This window comes from Xyrauchen texanus, chromosome 36, assembly GCF_025860055.1.
Source record: "Xyrauchen texanus isolate HMW12.3.18 chromosome 36, RBS_HiC_50CHRs, whole genome shotgun sequence".
Lineage (NCBI taxonomy): Eukaryota > Metazoa > Chordata > Actinopteri > Cypriniformes > Catostomidae > Xyrauchen > Xyrauchen texanus.
Window position 1 is genome coordinate 16,181,281 of NC_068311.1, and position 19,659 is coordinate 16,200,939.

The window sequence follows — 19,659 nt, forward strand, 5'->3', positions numbered from 1 at the left end:
TTTTACACACACACAAAACACACTCTGACATCCATACCAACACACCCACACAATTTTAGCTGTATCCGTGCTCTATAACACAGCAAACAGAAAATAGGGGAAAAGGATGTATTTGCTCCATAGGCCAAACATGAGAAAAATGGCGCCATCTGTTGGAAAATGTAAAAAATGCAAATTTTGAAGTCAGGGCTCCGGAATGAAAGCATAATTTCATAGAATTCCTGATTTTATGCTTGAATGGCACTGGGATCAAATATTGCCATTTTAATGGGTTTCAATGTGGAAATTTTGGTCCTGAGTGTAACTATTTTGTGTACACAGTGTACTATAAATTTATTATAAGAACTGAGGCTGAAATGTTAAAATTCCCCCAAAAATACACACCTTTGGCAAAATGTATGCCATTGGCATTAAAAAAAATGAAAAAGACACAAACGTCCCGAAGGTCACACAAGGGTTAAAAAATATATATTTGAATCAAAACAACCTTTCAATATTATTTCTTTTAAAACGAATTATGTTGCTCCGTTAATATTAAATAAAAATAAACTTTGATACACTTTGTGACAAGACAAAAAACAAATGTTCCTTAAGATGCGCCATTAGCCCCTGATAGTCTGATCATCACTGTTTCCTCCATCAGTTGCATCATTTCACTGGTAGGCTACTGAAGGAGCGCCTCTATCTCCTGCTGTCATCACGCGTGTTCCGGTCACGATGACGATGATGCTCTTCTTCAGTATCTTCAACAGTCGCGGAACACGCGAGGATGCTCCGGCAAGCAAAACGTCGGAATTCTCACTTTAATCGACCGTGACATTGTCGGGTAAAGCGATATATCCTGTAATAGTGGACGTTGTGCATTGCGAAGGTAACGAGGGATTCAAATGTCTTCTTTCATACCGTTATTTTGGGATATATTCCTCCTTAATTCTTCCTTTGAGATATGTATTGATCTTCTTTCAATGTGCAGCCTGGGTCGGTTCGTTGAAGGACAGAGATGTAAAAGCGAAGGAGAGCACAGCAAATCACTTGATTACAAAGCCTGATGTTCATCTCTGGATACTAATTTAAACAGCTCTAATGGAGAACACGGTGAGTAGCTACTGTAAATAATTATGCTCTGCTTTATCTGAGGCGTTTATTTTATATATATAAAGAGTGACCAGTGAGTGTGTCATGTGTAGCATTTCCAAGATCTTGACAAAATCGTAATATAAAAATGAGCCCATACCCTGTACTTGAAACTACTAAAATCAAGGAAAATGTATGAAATGAAAGTTTGAAACTTATTTTGCAGTAGCACGTCTGGTTCATGATAATATAATTAGGCTAATATAGGCCTATTTTTAGGTCAATACACCTATACTGAGATTAGCATGTTTTTCATTTTAATTTGTGGTTTAAAGTCAAGTGGTGCAACCAAGAAAGTAAATAAAGAAAAAATAAAATAAAAGTCTTATTAAAAACTTTTAAAAAAATCTTGACATTTTTGCTGAAAGTAAAAAAATAAATCTTTTATTTATTTTTTCAGAAAAATAAAATAGTGAAACAATAATAAAAAAAAAAAATACAAAAATGTAATATTATAAAAACTTTTATCCACCAAATTAAAGTCAGGTGTAACCAGCAGGTAGCCGTTCTGTTGTCATGTCACAAACAATAGAGAAATCCCCTTTAGACCCCTTTTGACTCTGTTTGAATTTATATATATATATATATTTATATATATGTGTGTGTGTGTGTGTGTGTGTGTGTGTGTGCAATTATCTAATCAGCCAATTGTGTGGCAGCAGTTTAATGTATAAAATCATGCAGATACGGGTCAGGAGCTTCAGGAAATGTTCACATCAACCATTAGAACAGGGAAAAATGGGATCTCAGTGATTTGGACCCTGGTTTTTTGAGTATTTCTGTAACTGCTGATCTTCTGGGATTTTCACACACAACAGTCTCTAGAATTTACTCAGAATGGTGGCAAAAACAAAACACATACAGTGAGCGGTTCTGTGGGTAAAAACAGCTTGTTATTGGCAGTGGTCAACAGAGAATGGCCAGACTGGTTAGAGCTGACAGAAAGGCTACAGTAACACAGATAACCGCTCTTTACTATTGTAGTGAGCAGAATAGCATCTCAGAATGCACAACATGTCGAACTTTGTGGCGGATGGGCTACAACGGCAGAAGACCACATTGGGTTCCGCTTCTGTCAGCCAAGAGAAGAAAACTTTTGTCATTTTCAAGTCATTTTTGCCACTGCCACTCACTGGATGTTTTTACACCATTCTGAGTAAACTCTTGAGACTGTTGTGCATGAAAACCTCAGGAGATCAGCAGTTACAGAAATACTAAAACAGCCCATATGGCACCAACAATCATGCCAGTGGAACGGGAGCCAGCTGGTAGATAGCTGTGCAGTGTGTAAACCTCACTCTCCTGACCTGCACTAGCGACTGACGCTAGAGGCTGTAGGCTTTAGCCTCCTTGTTAGAGCACCTGCCTCCCACGCCGGAGACCTAGGTTTGAGTCCCGTACGGAGTGGGTAGAACAAGAATGTCACACCATGGTCGAAATCACTGAGATCACTTTTCCCCCATTCTGATGGTTGATGTGAACATTAACTGAAGATGTACAGGTGAACCTAATAAAGAGACCGGGGCGGCTGTGGCTCAGTTGGAAGAGCAAGTCGGCCACAAATCGCAGGGTTGGTGGTTCGAATCCTGGCATGACCCCACATGCTGAAGTGTCCTTGGGCAAGACACTGAACCCCAAGATGCTCCCAATGGCAGGCTAGCACCTTGCATGAGCAGAGCTGCCATTGGTGTATGAATGAATGTGTGAATGAATCACAGTGTAAAGGGCTTTGAATACCGTTAAGGTTAAAAAGGTGCTAAATAAGTGCAGACCATTTACTGGTGAGTGTGTATATATATTTAATCTCAGTTTTTCACAATTCTTGACATTTAATCATAGAAAACATTCCCTGTCTTAGGTCAGATATGATCACTATTTTATTTTAAGAATGTGAAATGTCAAAATAATAGTAGAGAGAATTATTTATTTCAGCATTTATTTCTTTCATAACATTCCCAGTGGGACGGAAGTTTGCATACACTTTGTTAGTATTTGGAAGCATTACCTTTATTGTTTAATTTGGGTCAAACGTTTTGGGTAGCCTTCCACAAGCTTCTCACAATAAGTTGCTGGAATTTTTGCCCATTCCTCCAGACAAAACTGGTGTAAATGAGCACATGCTTTTTCAGTTCTGCCCACAATTTTTTTTATCGGATTGTGGTCAGGGCTTTGTGATGGCCTCTCCAATACCTCGACTTTGTTGTCCTTTTTGCCACAACTTTGGAGCTATTCTTGGGGTCATTGTCCATTGGGAAGACCCATGTTGCTTCAATATATCCATATAATTTTTCTTCCTCTTGATACCATCTATTTTGTGAATTGCACCAGTCCCTCCTGCAGCAAAGCACCCCCCACAATAAGATGCTGCCACCCACATGTTGTAGTGGGATGTGTTCTTTGGCTTGCAAGCCTCACCCTTTTTCCTCCAAATATAACAATGGTCATTATGGCTAAACAGTTGCATTTTTGTTTCATCAAACCAGAGGACATTTCTCCAAAAAGAAAGATCTTTGTCCCCATGTGCACTTGCAAATTGTATTCTGGCTTTTTTATGGCGGTGTTGGAGCAGTGGCTTCTTCCTTGCGGAGCAGCCTTTTGGGTTATGTTGATATAGGACTTGTTTTACTGTGGATATAGATACTTGTCTACCTGTTCCTCCAGCATCTTCACAAGATCCTTTGCTGTTGTTCAGGGATTGATTTGCACTTTTCACACCAAACTACGTTCATCTCTAGGGAAAAGAATGCGTCTCCGTCCTGAGCGGTATGATGGCTGAATGGTGTTTGTACTTGCTTACTATTGTTTGTACAGATACATGTGGTACCTTCAGGCATTTGGAAATTGCTCCCATGGATGAACCAGTCTTGTGGAGGTACACAAATGTTTTTCTGAGGTCTTGGCTGATTTCTTTTGATTTTCCCATGATGTCAAGCAAAGAGGCACTGAGCTCGAAGGCCATAAAAAACATCCACAGGTACACCTCAAAATCAGTACACCTCATATCAAAAGCTAATTGTCTAATTGTCTAAAGGCTTGACATAATTTTCTGGAATTTTCCAAGCTGCTTAACTTAGTGTATGTAAACCTTTGACCAACTGGAATTGTGATATAGTAAATTAAAAGTGAAACATTCTGTCTGTAAACATTTGTTGAAAAAATTTGCCAAAACTATAGTTTGCTAATATTAAATCTATGCAGTGGTTAGAAAATTAGTTTTAAGGACTTCAACTTATAGTTGAAGTCAAAAGTTTACATAAACTTAGGTTGAAATCATTAAAACAAATTTTTAGGGGGTCGTGTGATGGCATTCGAGGAGCAGATGTGTAAACAGCAAGTTTTTAAATTATTTTCATGTTATAATCTAACGAGAATCGATACACCCAGCTACATATTAGTTCTTTGAGGTAAACATGGCAAAGAAGTCAAAATCTTCTGGCTCTGGAGACATTAAAAGACACTTACATGCTCAAGCTGTAACCTCTGAGGGGCCTGCGGACCAGGGACTCGGTTTGGAAGGTGCGGCAGGAGAAATCCAGCATCAAGTGTCCAACATGCCTGTGGTGCTGACGAAAGTTGTTGCTGACTTGGAGGATCTCGCTGTAATACGTTGATCGATTACGGCAATGGAAACAAAATTCTCTGAGTTGGTTATAAGATTGACGATCGATTATCTGGAGTCATCGGAAAGGGAATTATCTGCTAATGCTCTAGCAACCAAGATAGACTAGGAAAGCATTTTGGAAAAACTGAAAGATCTTGAAAATAGGAGCCGATGAAATTACGTACGGATTGTTGGAATTCCTGAGCATGAAGAAGGTAGAGATGTGGTGAAATTCCAAGACGAGCTCTTCCTGAGTCTGCCTGACATAACAGGCCATAATCTGGAAATTGAGCAAGCTCACAGAGTCACTGCTCGCAGATCTGCTGAGGGAGACAGGCCCCGATCAGTTCTGGCTAGCTTCAATTTCTGAGATCATCCAATAAAAATCTTTTGTTGCGCCAGGCGAGGAGCAAAGGAAAGCTTTCTTTGAAGAATCACAATATTTTATTGTTCCCAGACTTTGCAAATTCGATAAGAGAGAAACGTGATCGATTCAAGGAATGTAAGAAACTCTTACATCAACGGAAATCGCTTTTGCACTGATGTTTCCGGCCAAACTGAGAATAGATACTAAGGATGGCCACAAAGTATTTGCATGTCCCAAGCAAGCACTGTCCTTTAAAGAAATAAATAACATAGGCTGATTGACCAAGGTGGTGACCCAAGATTTTGTTTTATTCGGTCTCAGGCATTTGGCTCATTGGTCGCTTCCACCTGAAAGAGCCCCTCCCTGGTTTTCTATTGAACAGGAAGTTCTTGCCCCTATTTTGCCATTGCAAAGCCTTTCTATTAAACTAACAGAGAAGTTATATCACACCCTGTTATTTCACATTTGCACTCGGTATGGACAAAAGTGTCCAGAGTGTTTAATTCTAATATTTATCTAAATGTTGCCTAAGTCCCCTTTCTGCTGGACAGACTGGATTATGAGGGGAGCGGGGTTAATACACTCGGTGACCTGTGTGAGAGTGGAGTATTGAAATCTTTTAAAAATTGTATTCAACATTTTGGGATTCCCTGATCTCAGTTCTATATGTATTTGAAGCTGCGCCACCTGCTCTGCTCTGTTTTTGTGGCAGATACTCTGGAAGTGGTGCTTACTGCCTTTGGAAAATGTCATGAGGTATCAGTGTATTATTCCCTGTTAATTCAGAGTCTGGGTGACTTCTCTTAAGAGATTATGGGAGAAAGATTTAAATTTGGTATTGGAAGAGGGAGAGTGGGCTAGGATTATAAAAAACATCAAGTCTACATCTAGAGATGCAAGGGTGCGTCTGATGCAATTTAACATTTTACGCCCTCTAGTTTGTATAGACTTGGCAATGCCAATCAGAAGATGGGGACATAACCCATGTTTTTCATGGGGGGTAAAGATTCAAGATTTTTGGTTGAGGGTTCAGAATTGTATCTGTGAGGTTTTGGCTGCTCAGGTTTCATTTTTCCCCAGGCTCTGTATTCTAGGCGATGGGACGGTCATTGATGTAGGAGATGGGTTCATGAAGAGTTGGGTGACATGACATTAATGAAACACCTAATGTTATCAGAAGAGTTATGGCCCTGAATAAACCCCACCTGATCTATATGTATAAGAGATGTCATAACCTTACTGAATCGGTTAGCTGAAAGTTTTGGCAATATTTTAACATCTAGCTGGATCAGGGAAATTGGACAGTAACTCTTAGACTCGCTTGGATCTTTGTCCTTTTTAAGAATCAGACAGAACCGGGCTTGTGTCATGGTTGGCAAAAGCTTTCCATTCTTTAATGATACCTTAAAACTTTGAACAAAAGTGGAGCCAGTTCTGTAGCATAAGATCTAAAAAATTCAGCGGCTAAACCATCTAGCCTCGGAGTCTTGCCTGTAGGTAAGTCCATAATTACCTTGTCAAGCTCCCCCAAGGTTATCTCAGAATCAAGAGAATATTTTTGCTCAGTCGTCAATTTAGGGAGTTCTAATGGTTCCACAAATGTTCTAATATCTTCATCAGTAGACAAAGATGTGGCATTATAAAGATAAGATAGAACACTTTAAATGGATTATTAATATCATTAGCCGAGGAAAAATTTCCCCACCAGCAGATTTCACTGAAGGAATGGTAGAAAAAGACTCTCTCTGCTTTATATATATAGCCAAAAGATTCCCTGCTTTTTTCCTCTTTTTTTCCTGTCTTGACCTGAATAACCAAAACTCCACTTTCCACAACAAAATAGTATTATATCTGTATTTCAATCTGGCCATCAGACAACATTCGGCACTTCAGTTCTTCCTCTGCACTTTTAATATTCTCTTCTAACTCCACGAGTTCTCGTACTTTGGATTTTTTGATGAATGAGGCATACTGTATAATCTGACCCCTAAGAACCGCCTTAAGTGCCTCACAAGCCCGCCCACAGAGGATACTGAGGACCAGTTGGTCTCCATATAGACATTGATTTCAGTCTTTAGCATTTGTTGAAATTCAGGATTTTGCAAAAGGGACACATTAAAGCACCAACTATATGATTTATTTTTCTCTGTATGTGGCAACACCTCTAAACTCACCAGGGTGTGATCTGAGACTAAGATGTTTCCAATTGAGAAATACACAACAGATGAAATGAGGGACTTAGATAAATAAAATAAAATAAAAATCTATTCTAGAATAAATCTTATGGACTGATGAAAAAAATGTATAGTCCCAACCAGATGGGTTCAAAAGTCTCCAAATATCTGTAAGACCAAGATTTTTACACATCCTGTGAAGCGTCAATGTGTCCAGTATTATATCATGAGGGGTGCCTCGTAACATCCCTTCAAGAGCTATAAAAAAAAGCCCTGATAATCTACGTTAGGTGCATAAATAAATGTATTATCTTAAAAAAAATAAAATCTATAAAACAAACTCCAGATCGAATCTCACCGGTTTATGTTTATGTCGGTTTATGCGCAGAGCTCGCCGTTCACATGTCCGATACTCGTATGGTGTCACGTAACACCACCTATTAATTTGCAGTATATCAATTGATTAATTATTATAATACCTCAGACAACTTAATTTGTCAATTACTCATTTGTGTTTATTTTGGTAAAGGGCTCACCGGTGGTCTCGCTGGAGCAGCAGGTGGAGAGTGTGGAGAGGAGCATCATGTTTCTGAGACAGGAGCAACTGTCTCTGCTTCATGGACTACACCTGGAGATTCTGTCCCTTCAGAAACGCTGTACAGGTGTGTGTCATCACCATTTAGAATAAAACGTATTAATTTAGACTTGAATAAAACAAGGTCATTTAGATGTATCCATGATGCACACTTTTGGGTAAACATTTTTCTTTCATTGCACGTAATACCACTGGGCAATGCCCCAAACCACTGTGCCCCTGTGCATAGCAGAAGAGGGTTACCTTGATCTCTATGATGGCACAGGCGCCACAGAGGCAACCACAGGTCAATAGCTTCCAGTCATTGCAGGGTTTGTGTTTTTCCTCTCAGTAGTACATGTCCTTTCTACCTGAACATTTGTGTGGATGTGCTGAGCCAGCGCATAAAGCAGCACATTGCATATTAATCTCTCTGCTCTTCTGCCCTGTAGAGCAATTGAGCATGCCAGTGTCCTAAGAACTCATAGTTCTTCTCTTGCAACATTTTGATATCTTTCAAACATAAACAAAAATAAAAATGTTACATTTTTGGCTAATTTAAGTCAGTAACTGTGTAATGTCTACAATAGCATGAATAAATAATATCATTGCAAAGAAAACGGAAAGACTGTTATGTAATATTTTGTGATGTATCTATTTCAAAAGGATGTGCAAAAAGCTGTTCACTAATGGGCTATATCTTTCCAAAGAATCTTCATGTCATCCTATTTTCCAAATCTTGCACTGTAAAAACATTCTGTTTAATTTACGGTAAAATACTGGTAGCTGTGGTTGACAGAAGTGTAAATAAATAAAATATGGTAGACATGTTTAGGCTTTACGGTAGGTCATTTAAATGCCTGCTTATTTTACTGTTCACTACCATTTATATTATTAAATTATATTAACAATTATATATACTATATATATATTTTACTTTACTTTAAAATGGATTGATAATCAATGTAGTAATTACATAAGGCCACATGATGACTTAAAGTTCATAGAGAGTTGCCCTTCCATGTGTATTAATTAAAGGGATAGTTCACCCACAAATGACAGTTTACTCACTTTCATGTCATCCCAGATGTGTATGTCTTTCTTTCTTCTGCAGTACATAAAGAATTTTAGAAGAATATTTCTCCTCTGTAGGTCCACACAATGCAAGTTAATGGTGACCAGAAATTTGAAGGTTCAAAAAGCACATAAAGGCAGCATAAAATTCTCAATTGTTCTCAAAAAGACTCAATTGGTTAAATCCATATCTTCAGATGATAGGTGTGGGTGAGAAAAATAACTATATTTAAGTCATTTTTTACTATAAATCTCCACTTTCACTTTTGTGTAAGTGAAAATGGAGATTTATGGTAAAAAAAGGATTAAAATATTGATCTGTTTATCACCTAAAGTGATTGTATCTCTTCAGGAGACAGATTTAACCACTGGAGTCATATGGACTGAGCTGAGATATTCTTCTAAAAATCTTTGTTTGCAATCAGCAGAAAAAAACGTCCTACAAATCTAGGATGGCATGAAAGTGAGTAAATGATGAGAGAATTTTCATTTTTGGGTGAACTATCCCTTTAATACACATGTAGAGATAAACAAAAAAACACCATTAGGGTAACTTTAAATAACCTACTTAAAATAAGAAAAAGAAAAACACCATTCCCATAAAATATAATGAAATGTGATTGATCACACAGAGACTTCCGGGATTATTGTTTTTTACCGTAATTTTTACAATATTTTACCGTAAATGTAATGTCTTGTTAAATATATTATACATTTTGACTGTATATGTTAAGGTAACTACCCATTAAGCAATTAAAACAATTTTCACTGTAGCATTTTTACATTCTTTTTTTTTTTACAGTGTGGTGACCACTCTTATTTTGTAATAACAATATAAAACACAGTGGGAATTAACTTTCTGACTATTACTGTGTTACAGGGCTTACACAAGAACTCAACATCAAGTCCTCAGGCAGGAGTGGAGCAGGTGAGCTCGCTTTATCACATACACACAATTTTATACACCTGTAAGAAATTTTGCTTCATGTTCTTGTGAGGAGAGATGCTCATTATATACAATGATGAAATGTTAGCCTAAAAATATGCTTCATGTGGTAAAAGCAAAATAACCCAATTTAAATTTGAAGGGTCAGATCAGATTGAAATAGCTCCTGAAGGTTACAATAGCAGGCAGGGCCGGCCCTGGCCAATTTGCTGCCCTAGGCAAGATTTCACCTGGTGCCCCTGGAATCACAGACAGTTCCAACACTGGTCATTGTGTTTGTGCAGCGGCGGTAACAGGTAGAGTGGCAGAGATTCTCAGAGCGACCCACATATTGGGGTAAATTTCCGTCAGCTTCTTCTTGTGCAGGAAAGTCAGGAGCTCAATGTTTGTCATGTTTTTTGATTGCAGATGTGGAAAGTTTTGCATTTCCAATACAAGTTCCCTGCCATCAATATCTGGCTGTCCATCATGACTTAAAGCTGTGCTCAGGGTCTGACAGTGCTCTACCAACTCTTCTTTGGACATGTTGGGAAAGTTGAGGAGCACTCCAAATTTAACAACAATAATATCTTAATAAAAACCTAAAGTAATATTGACAAACTATATATCATTTGAAACCTCATGTTTGTTTTCATGCCAAGAGTTCAAAAGATAACACCAATTCAATTTTATGAGGAAAAAAAGGTCTGAAAATGTTTTAAATATAAAGAAAGATATTATGTATTCTCGATTTGTGATGTGGTTATGAGCTATAACGCACATATGTGCTCTTTTATGCATTTATTAGAGGTTGAATTCAAATCAAATACTAAATACTACAATTAAACACACAAACAGCAAGAATAATTACATCTGGTATTCATGCACAAAACTGTATTGAGCACTTCTCTAGCATACATACAGTAGTTACATTTTCAAAAAATTAATTTTGAAAGTGTTTGTTTTCCAGTAACAGTTAGATGGTAGCAATGTCCCACTAACTACACATTACTAATTTAGCCAATTCAAATAAAAATACCATAAAATAGTGCTCAAGTTCAACTAACTGTTATGATAAGCTATTTCAAATTAGCAAACGTTACAAACAGATTCAGAGGCCATTCATAAGTCTCTGCTCTGTTCTGCAGATCGTCCCTCTCTCCTCCACCCCAGCACAGTTTCATCCTCCCACAAATTGATCATCCCTGTTTTGTTTTTTCCTCTGCTCTTGGTGCACATTCCCAGAGGGGGTGTCCAATTGCAGCTTTTTTTTTTTGTTTTTTGCTGAGAAAAAGTTGAGCAAGGAGGCAGAGTGGAAGAGCACTAGAAAGCTAAGAATAGGAGAATACGCGAAAAGCTACTAATAGGAGCCTATGTTCATGATAACTTGTTAAATTGTTATTAGTCTTAAATTGGCTCTATCTCAGAGCTTTCAATATAGCAAAGGGCGAGTATAATTTACTAATCACTCATTTTTGACCGGGAACACCACAAGTGTGACTTTGCACCATTTGTACAAGATAAAAGCATTTAAAAATAAACTTCCTGGTTAAACATTAAAGCATCCAAGTGTGATAAATAGAATAGAATGTTTTCATATTTTATTTAATATTGCCAAAATTATTCACAAATAAGGATTTTTTTCACTCAAAAACAGAGGTGCATAAGCTCAGTTCAATGAGGTTGAACTAGCCCACATTTGTCGAACGGCCTATGTAACTTAATGAAATGTAACCTGGGACACTTACCATTCCAAATGACGGACTTCGCTATGCTATCAAATTGCTTGAAATAAGAGAAGAAGACATTTGCAGGGAGAGACTGTAGCAGGTAGTTTAATTTTGGAATACAATTAATCTAATAACATTAACCTTCCCAATCATAGATAAATGTAATGAATCCCTCCTGCCCACATCGCTCAAAGCTTTTTATTAAAGGATCAAAATGAACTCTAAAAAAAAATCTCAAAATTTGCTGGGAATAAAATGCCCAACTACTTAATGCCCTGTTTGGGCCACTGGAAGGTGCCTGGCTGGAAAGCTGTTACTGGGCAGTATGCTTTTAGAGACAAAGCTTTGGAATAAAACCAATTCACTCTGTATCCTGCGAACTTAGAAAAGGAATGAATAATTCTATGGAGGCAAGGTATAGATGTAGTGGAGTCAGAGATGAATAATAAAATATCATCTGTATAAAGCAAAAGCTTATGCACCATACCTCCCACCACCACCCCTGGAAAATCATCTTCCCTTCTTATCGCAATTGCTAATGTACCAGTGGATGACAGAACAATAATGGGGAAAGAGGGCAACCCTGCCGGGTGCTCCTATCCAGAGTAAAATAATCTGAAATTAATCAATTTGTTTGTACCGCCGCTAGTAATTTAATTAATCCAATAAAGGTATTCCTGAACCCATATATTTCCAAAATCTTATAAAGATATTCCCATTCTACCATATCAAATGCCTTTTTGGCGTCAAGTGAGATGGACGAGTCTGATCATCCGCCACTGACCACATGACATTAATGAAATGCCTAATGTTATCAGAAGAACTGCAGCCCAGAATAAACCCCACCTGATCCAAAATGTTTTACAATATTTTAACATCTAGCTGGATCAGGGAAATTGTACAGTAACTCTTACACTCGCTTGGATCTTTGTCCTTTTTAAGAATCAGACTGATATGGGCTTGTGTCATGGTTTGAGGAAGCTTTCCATTCTTTAATGATTACATTCAAACTTCTAGCAATAATGAAGCCAGTTCTGTAGCATAAATGTGTGAGAGTGATTTAAAGAAATAGCTCACTCAAAAAAAAAAAAAAAAACTTCAGAATTTACCTTTTGTATTCTATGGAAAACAGAAAGTCATACGGGTGTGGAATAAATGGGTAAATGTGTAAATAATGACAGAATAATTTTTTTCTGGGTGAAATATGCCTTAAAAGGTGTTATGTCTGAAATAAAAATCCCTTTGCCCTGCTTTGTTGCAGTAAAGCATACTCATGGAGGTCTTGTCCTAGACAATCAATGTGTCAAATAGCCCTGAACAGATGGCACACCCTGCCAGTAGCCAGAGCAATGTTGAGATTAGTTGGTTTGGATTTGCTCAGAGTCTGTAATCCTTAGGCACAGAACAGCCTTTTGTCTGCTTTCTCCATCTACATCCACCCACATTAAAGAACTCAGATTAGTTACAAATTTGCTTTTTACAGCTAAAATCTAATTTAAATTGGAGGGGCATGCTCATGTTAGACATGCCTGTTTTATATCACTTAGATAACGGATCATACATGAGATCATACACTGTCATTTCAGACAGGGTTGTGCACCTTACTGAATTGAGTTGAGAATGTCTTTCTGCAAAAATGATGCAGAACACAGCATTTCACTAATATTTGTACTATTTTTTTACTATCCGAGTTTAAAGGGTTTACACTTAAAAACTTAAGTCTATGGATTTTTAACATAAATACGTTTAATGAATTTAAATATTTGACTTTTGAGCCCAAAACCTGACATTTCAAGTAATACTTAATTAAGACAACCTGATATGTCCAGTAATGACAAATTTTGGTTTTCAGTGTGTGACTGTTGAATTTCTTTGAACTGCAGTTCAATAAGTACTTCTGCCTGACATTTAAATTCATTCAGAATAGTGTGCAATTTGAAATGCTCCTGATGTGCTATTATATAATAATGTAGAAAAATTTACAAAAAGATTTATTACAATGGCTGTGTCTGCTCAATATGTGTGTGTATCAGAGGTGCAGGAGGAAGAGGAGCTGCTGGCAGCTCGTTGTCAGGAAGTTGAGGAGCATTTGCAGGATCAGCAGCAAATGCATAGTGACTTGCAATGGGAGCTGAGCCAGAAGGCAGTGCTGGTGGGCTCTCTTCGTGCCTGTCTGAAGGAGAAGGAGCGTAGTTTCCTGGAGGAACTCAAACACCGCAGCCACAGGACCACTACACTCAACACCGAGCTGCAGAAGCAGACGGAGACAGCTGCATTTCTTTCCTTTCAGCTGCATTCCGCAAAACAGAAACTGCAGCAGCAGCGCAGGAGGCCGGTCCCGGATATGCCCCCCCTTCACCCCTGCCCTCAGGCCAGTACCAGCAGCCCGATTGTCGTCAAACCCAAACGCCGTAGCTCAAGCCGGCCATCCTCAAATCTCCGATCCGAGCGCAGTAGGGAGTGTATTCCACGTGAGATGGTGACGGGCCCAGTTGAGCCCATGGCAATGCCTGACCCCGCCGTCTTCCTCTATCACTACAGACACAGAGCTCGGCTCCGCCCACCGCACAGACACGCCCTGCAGGAGGAAGAGGGAGGGAAGGAATCAGAGGAGCTTGATCAGGGAGCTTCAGTGAGCAGACTGGCAACAAGTGTAGTGAAATCCACAGCAACTATGGCATCTACTACAAAGAATAATGCAGAATGAGCATTTCTTGTGTCCCTTGAGACAACCTTGCTTTATTTACGAAAGTGACAGGTGTTTATTTTTGCAATACTGTTTGTTTTTTTACAATTTGCACTGCAATGATGAATAGACTGAGGAGAAACTTTTGCTAATGTTCTTGTTGAACAAAAATCGACTTGTGTTTATGTTGCTCGAAAGCATTTTTGTTATCAGGTGTCCCAAGGGCCTCAGTAAGCAAACAAGTGCTCCATAATAACATATCCTAACCAGGCACAATGTGACAACTTTGCAGCGACATTGCATGTCCACACTTAATGCAAAACTGCAATGGGGAGCAGAATTTTGTACCAATGAGATTTCACCAGTGTTGAGTGTAATCTGATTACAAAGTAATTAGTTACTTTAATCTAATTGCTTTTTAAAGTCGAATATTGTGGAACACGTTACATTTTAAATCTTGTAATCAGATTACAGTTACTTTATGACTTACAAGTAAGTTCATTTTAAGGACATTACGTGGGTTATACATATATCTAAAATAATATTATGTAGAATGCCTCACATTATGTGCATACTGTATTTACATCTGTTGGCATTTATGTGAGTGAGAAATAAGTAGTGCTAAGTGTATGATTTGCATGCAACAATGAACAAGAAGAAAATATAGACATTATTTTGAATTTGTTGAGCAGAAAAACACACATTTGAAAATTGAAAAGGGTTTGTGAATAATGTTTTAAATAGTAACTTAAAAGTGAAGTAATTAGTATTGGATTTTACACTAGGTGGAGCTACCCAGCCCATTGCAGGAATAGAAAGCAAGCTATCCACAAAATGTCCTGCTGCTTGTTGTTTGTTGCATTTATGGCTGGTTAGGACAAACACTCAGATTTAGGCCGCATTCTTTTGAAAAAGCATTGATTTTGCTGCGTTTGTGCCTCTCACAGTAGAATGTAATTTATCGAAAACAAAGCATTCTGAAAATTCTCTCCATTACCGCAAACTTCGGAAAATTAGGAAGATATTTTTTTTCTGAAATAGTTTTTCATGCTCTCGCAGTAAGCTTTGCATTCCCTCACAGTAAGTTTTGCATTCCCTCACAGTAAGTTTTGCATGCCTTTGCATTAATTTGTGTTCCATCGCAATAAGTTTTGCATGCCCTCGCAATAGTTAGTGTTCCCTCAGTTAGTGTTCCCTCGCAGTAATTTTTGCATGCCCTTGCAATAGTTTGCTTTCCCTCGCAATAGTATGCATTCCCTCACAATACGTTTTGCATTCCCTCGCATTAGTTTGCGTTCCATTGCAGTAAGTTTTGCGTGCCCTCGCAATAGTATGCATTCCCTCACAATAAGTTTTGCGTTCCCTCGCAGTAATTTTTGAATTCCCTAACAATAAGTTTTGCTTTTCCTCACAATAGTTTGCGTTCCCTCGCAGTAATTTTTGCATTCCCTCGCAATAAGTTTTGCGTTCCCTCGCTATAAGTTTTTTGTGCCCTTGCAATAGTTTTGTGTTCCCTCGCAATAGTTTGCGTTCCCTCGCTATAAGTTTTTTGTGCCCTTGCAATAGTTTTGTGTTCCCTCGCAATAGTTTTGCATTCCCTCACAGTAATTTTGCATTCTCTTGCAATAGTTTGCTTTCCTTCACAGTATGTTTTGCATTCCCTCACAATAGTTTTGCATTCCCCCGTATTAGTTTGCATTTCCTCACAATACATTTTGCTTTACCTCGCAATCGTTTTGCATATCCTTGCAATAGTTTGCGTTGCCTCGCAATAAGTTTTGCATGCCCTCACAATAGTTTTGCATTCCTTCGCAATAGTTTGTGTTCCCTCACAATAAGTTTTGTTTCCCTTGCAATATTTTTGCATTCCCTTGCAAGAGTCTGTGTTCCCTCGCAATAGTATGCATTCCCTCACAATAAGTTTTGCGTTCCCTCGCAGTAATTTTTGAATTCCCTAACAATAAGTTTTGCTTTTCCTCACAATAGTTTGCGTTCCCTCGCAGTAATTTTTGCATTCCCTCGCAATAAGTTTTGCGTTCCCTCGCTATAAGTTTTTTGTGCCCTTGCAATAGTTTTGTGTTCCCTCGCAATAGTTTTGCATTCCCTCACAGTAATTTTGCATTCTCTTGCAATAGTTTGCTATCCTTCACAGTATGTTTTGCATTCCCTCACAATAGTTTTGCATTCCCCCGTATTAGTTTGCATTTCCTCACAATACATTTTGCTTTACCTCGCAATCGTTTTGCATATCCTTGCAATAGTTTGCGTTGCCTCGCAATAAGTTTTGCATGCCCTCACAATAGTTTTGCATTCCTTCGCAATAGTTTGTGTTCCCTCACAATAAGTTTTGTTTCCCTTGCAATATTTTTGCATTCCCTTGCAAGAGTCTGTGTTCCCTCGCAATAAGTTGCATTCCCTCGTAATAGCTTGCAGTCCCTCACAATAAGTTTTGCATACCCTTGCAATAGTTTTGCATTCCATCACGATACGTTTTTCATGCCCTCGCAATAGTTTTTCGTTCCCTTGCTATAGTTTTGCATTCCCTCACAGTAATTTTGCATTCCATCGCAAATGTTTGCATTCCCTCACAATAAGTTGTGCTTTCCCTCGTAATAGTTTTGCATTCCCTTGCAATAGTTTGCGTTCCCGCGCAATAAGTTTTGCGTGCCCTCGCAATAGTTTGCGTCCCTTAACAATGAGTTTTGCGTTCCCTGGAAATAGTTTGTATTTCCTCACAATAAGTTTTGTGTACCCTTGCAATAGTTTTGCTTTCCCTCTCAAGAAGTTTTGCATGCCATGGTTTTACTACAGTAACCATATTTTAATCTTGATATTCATAGTTAAACCTGCATTAAGTGATAATGCAGGAAAATTTATTTTTTGTAGTTATTATAGTATTAAGTTTTTAAGTACTATGGTTTTACTATAGTAATATTGTAAACTGTAGTAACCATAATTTGTGGAAATATTTTTTTTCTATAGTAATATTGTAGTAACCATGACTGCTAACCATTTTTTTTTTTGAGTAACTATGAAAAGTAATTTAAATAACCATGTTTTTGTGGTGTAAACAATGGTTTTAATACAGGATTTTTTTTAGATTAACCATGTTAATTCTTGTGGTTACTACAGTTTTACTACAAATACTGTGTTATTTGTAGTAAAACCATAATAACCACAAATTATTTTTATTACCATAGTTTTCATTTTCCTGCATTATTACTATGGTTTTACTATGAATATCAAGGTTAAAATATGGTTGCAAGGGAATGCCAACCATTGCAAAGGTACACAAAACTATTTCAGAAAAATAATTTATATTTGCCCTTTAAGGGTCTCCGTATATGTGAACTTGGATGATAGCTTTCGTTGCTTGTAAGAAAGTGTCCTTGTCAACATTATACTGCTGAGCCTTTTTTCAAATGAGTTTTTTAATCTTTGCGCTTGCTGTGGTAAACCTATCTCAGCTATTTGCCAGGTTTGCTGAATGATATGTTGTCTGTTTGGTGTCACCACAAGTGCACTTTTTTTGAAATTCTGTTTGAATCGTGAACACTGGAGATATATTTAACAAATATAACCTGAATCATTTGATTAAGTGCTTTATATGGTGTTTGTACACAGAGTGTGTTTATGTGTGAGCTTGTTGACTAGAAGAGAGTGGGCTCATGGGTCAACACAACATTGTACTTCCATCATTAAATGAGCCAGTGATGTGCAAAGGACTGATTCGTTTTATGCTGCTTAATCCATAGTCTGTGATTCACAATGTTTTAGTTTGGTGTTGCTGGTCACATGATTGCATATGTAATATTAGTATCAGAATATTATTTTTTTCATTCTGTTTGGCCAGGTATATGTGTTTAAACCAGCGTTGGTAATTAATGGCAATGAAATACACATTCAAAATTATTTAAAGTTTGTATCACATAAAATCAAGTACATTTGTAATATGTAACATCAGATCTAGCACCAGGGAGGTACATATTTGAGCTGAACATGTACAGTATGTATAACTAGGTGCTTTGTATAATGAGGGTCATGGTAATGTAAAATGTCAAATTCTTTACATTTAGCTTTTCTAAAGATGTTTACAATGGTACATGTTGGATTTCTCTTTGACAAATAACACAAGCAGCCCTGTTTATATCACAAGGCTTGTATCTGAATTCTTAAACATTTTTCCTTTTATTTTAAGATTGTGTCGAATTTGAAGCCCTAACAAAGTGATTTCAGCTTCATTCAGGGTCCTAAATACTTTATTTAGTAAATGTACATACATGTCTAACACTATTTAAAGGGCCTATAACCAGTTTTTGTATTGTAAGTGCTGAGATAGAGAGGCTTTAGGACATAGGTAGGTTGAGCTAGACATGTCATAAATTATATTGCTTATAATCACATTCACTAGATTATTAATAGGTTTTTCAGAGTAATAGGTGTTCATTTATTATTTACTTTTCTAATTTATAAGTTCTTTATAATACCATTGTGATTATCCTGACACGTTTGTTAAAAAGAGATAAGCAATATGCCTCGTGATGAGTTCTACATAATCATTTTAAAATGTACATTCTGGATTGTATTGGATGTTTTGTTTTGAGGAGAACAGTTTTTTATTCTTAAATGTGTAATCCCTTTATTATAAGGTACAAAATCTGACTGTTATATTGTATCCAAAAGATTTTAAAACTGATTTTAAGATTTCTCAATCTGAAAGGGCATGTTGAGAGAGATATGACAGGGATGTGTAAACTGAACCAAATTTCATGGAAAACTGCAGTAATCCTAACAGGCTGTATGTTGCATGTTGGGTCAATACCAGACACCAGTGTCCATTTTCACAACCGTTTGGAAATATAGAACTGACTGTCCAAAAAACATTGTGAAACAATATTATTGCAATAAAAAAACTCTAAAAAAAAGAGTTGTGTCCTTCATTTTTACAGTCTTAATCTTAGTCCTTATTCATGGTAGGAATGTCAGCAACAACATTTAAAAAACTGTAGGCAAAAGATGAAGAAGAATGTGGAAGTGAAAGTGTAGATTTATAGTAAAATAAAAGGAGCTTAAAGGGGCACTTAAAAAAGTTTAACTCTTAAAGACATGAATTATAATTTTGCAATATATGTAGGAAATCATGAGCACTCACATTAAAATGAAGACTGCACTCACATGCAAAAAATTAATCTGTTTTACTCTACCTGGAGAGGGTCCGCACATGGGGGCTGCCATGTTAGAAACACATGACTAGCCGAATACTGCTCACATAATCTCAGTAACCGTCCTGTTATTGGACACTTTCACACATTATTTAAAGTATTCGTGGCTGACTGTGAATGCTACATTTCTACAATGGCATCTGAAACTGAAAACTATTGAGTTTAAATGAAG

General features: G+C 37.4%; 1 protein-coding gene across 1 annotated transcript; it reads left to right on the forward strand.

Annotated features, from left to right (window-relative positions):
- The first annotated feature begins 762 nt into the window (after positions 1 to 762).
- Positions 763 to 14,696, forward strand: LOC127629830 (coiled-coil domain-containing protein 92-like). The gene is made up of 5 exons (XM_052107093.1): positions 763 to 871; positions 974 to 1,095; positions 7,806 to 7,938; positions 9,805 to 9,852; positions 13,613 to 14,696. The coding sequence occupies exons 2-5, from the start codon at positions 1,084 to 1,086 to the stop codon at positions 14,284 to 14,286; spliced, it is 867 nt and encodes a 288-aa protein (XP_051963053.1). The 5' UTR covers positions 763 to 871; positions 974 to 1,083; the 3' UTR covers positions 14,287 to 14,696.
- The last annotated feature ends 4,963 nt before the right edge of the window (positions 14,697 to 19,659 follow it).

Excerpts from the sequence above, each read along its gene's own strand:
- LOC127629830 (XM_052107093.1), top strand. Across the intron at positions 7,939-9,804 it reads CCTTCAGAAACGCTGTACAG|GGCTTACACAAGAACTCAAC; the intron begins GTGTGTGTCATC and ends ACTGTGTTACAG. Across the intron at positions 9,853-13,612 it reads CTCAGGCAGGAGTGGAGCAG|AGGTGCAGGAGGAAGAGGAG; the intron begins GTGAGCTCGCTT and ends TGTGTGTATCAG.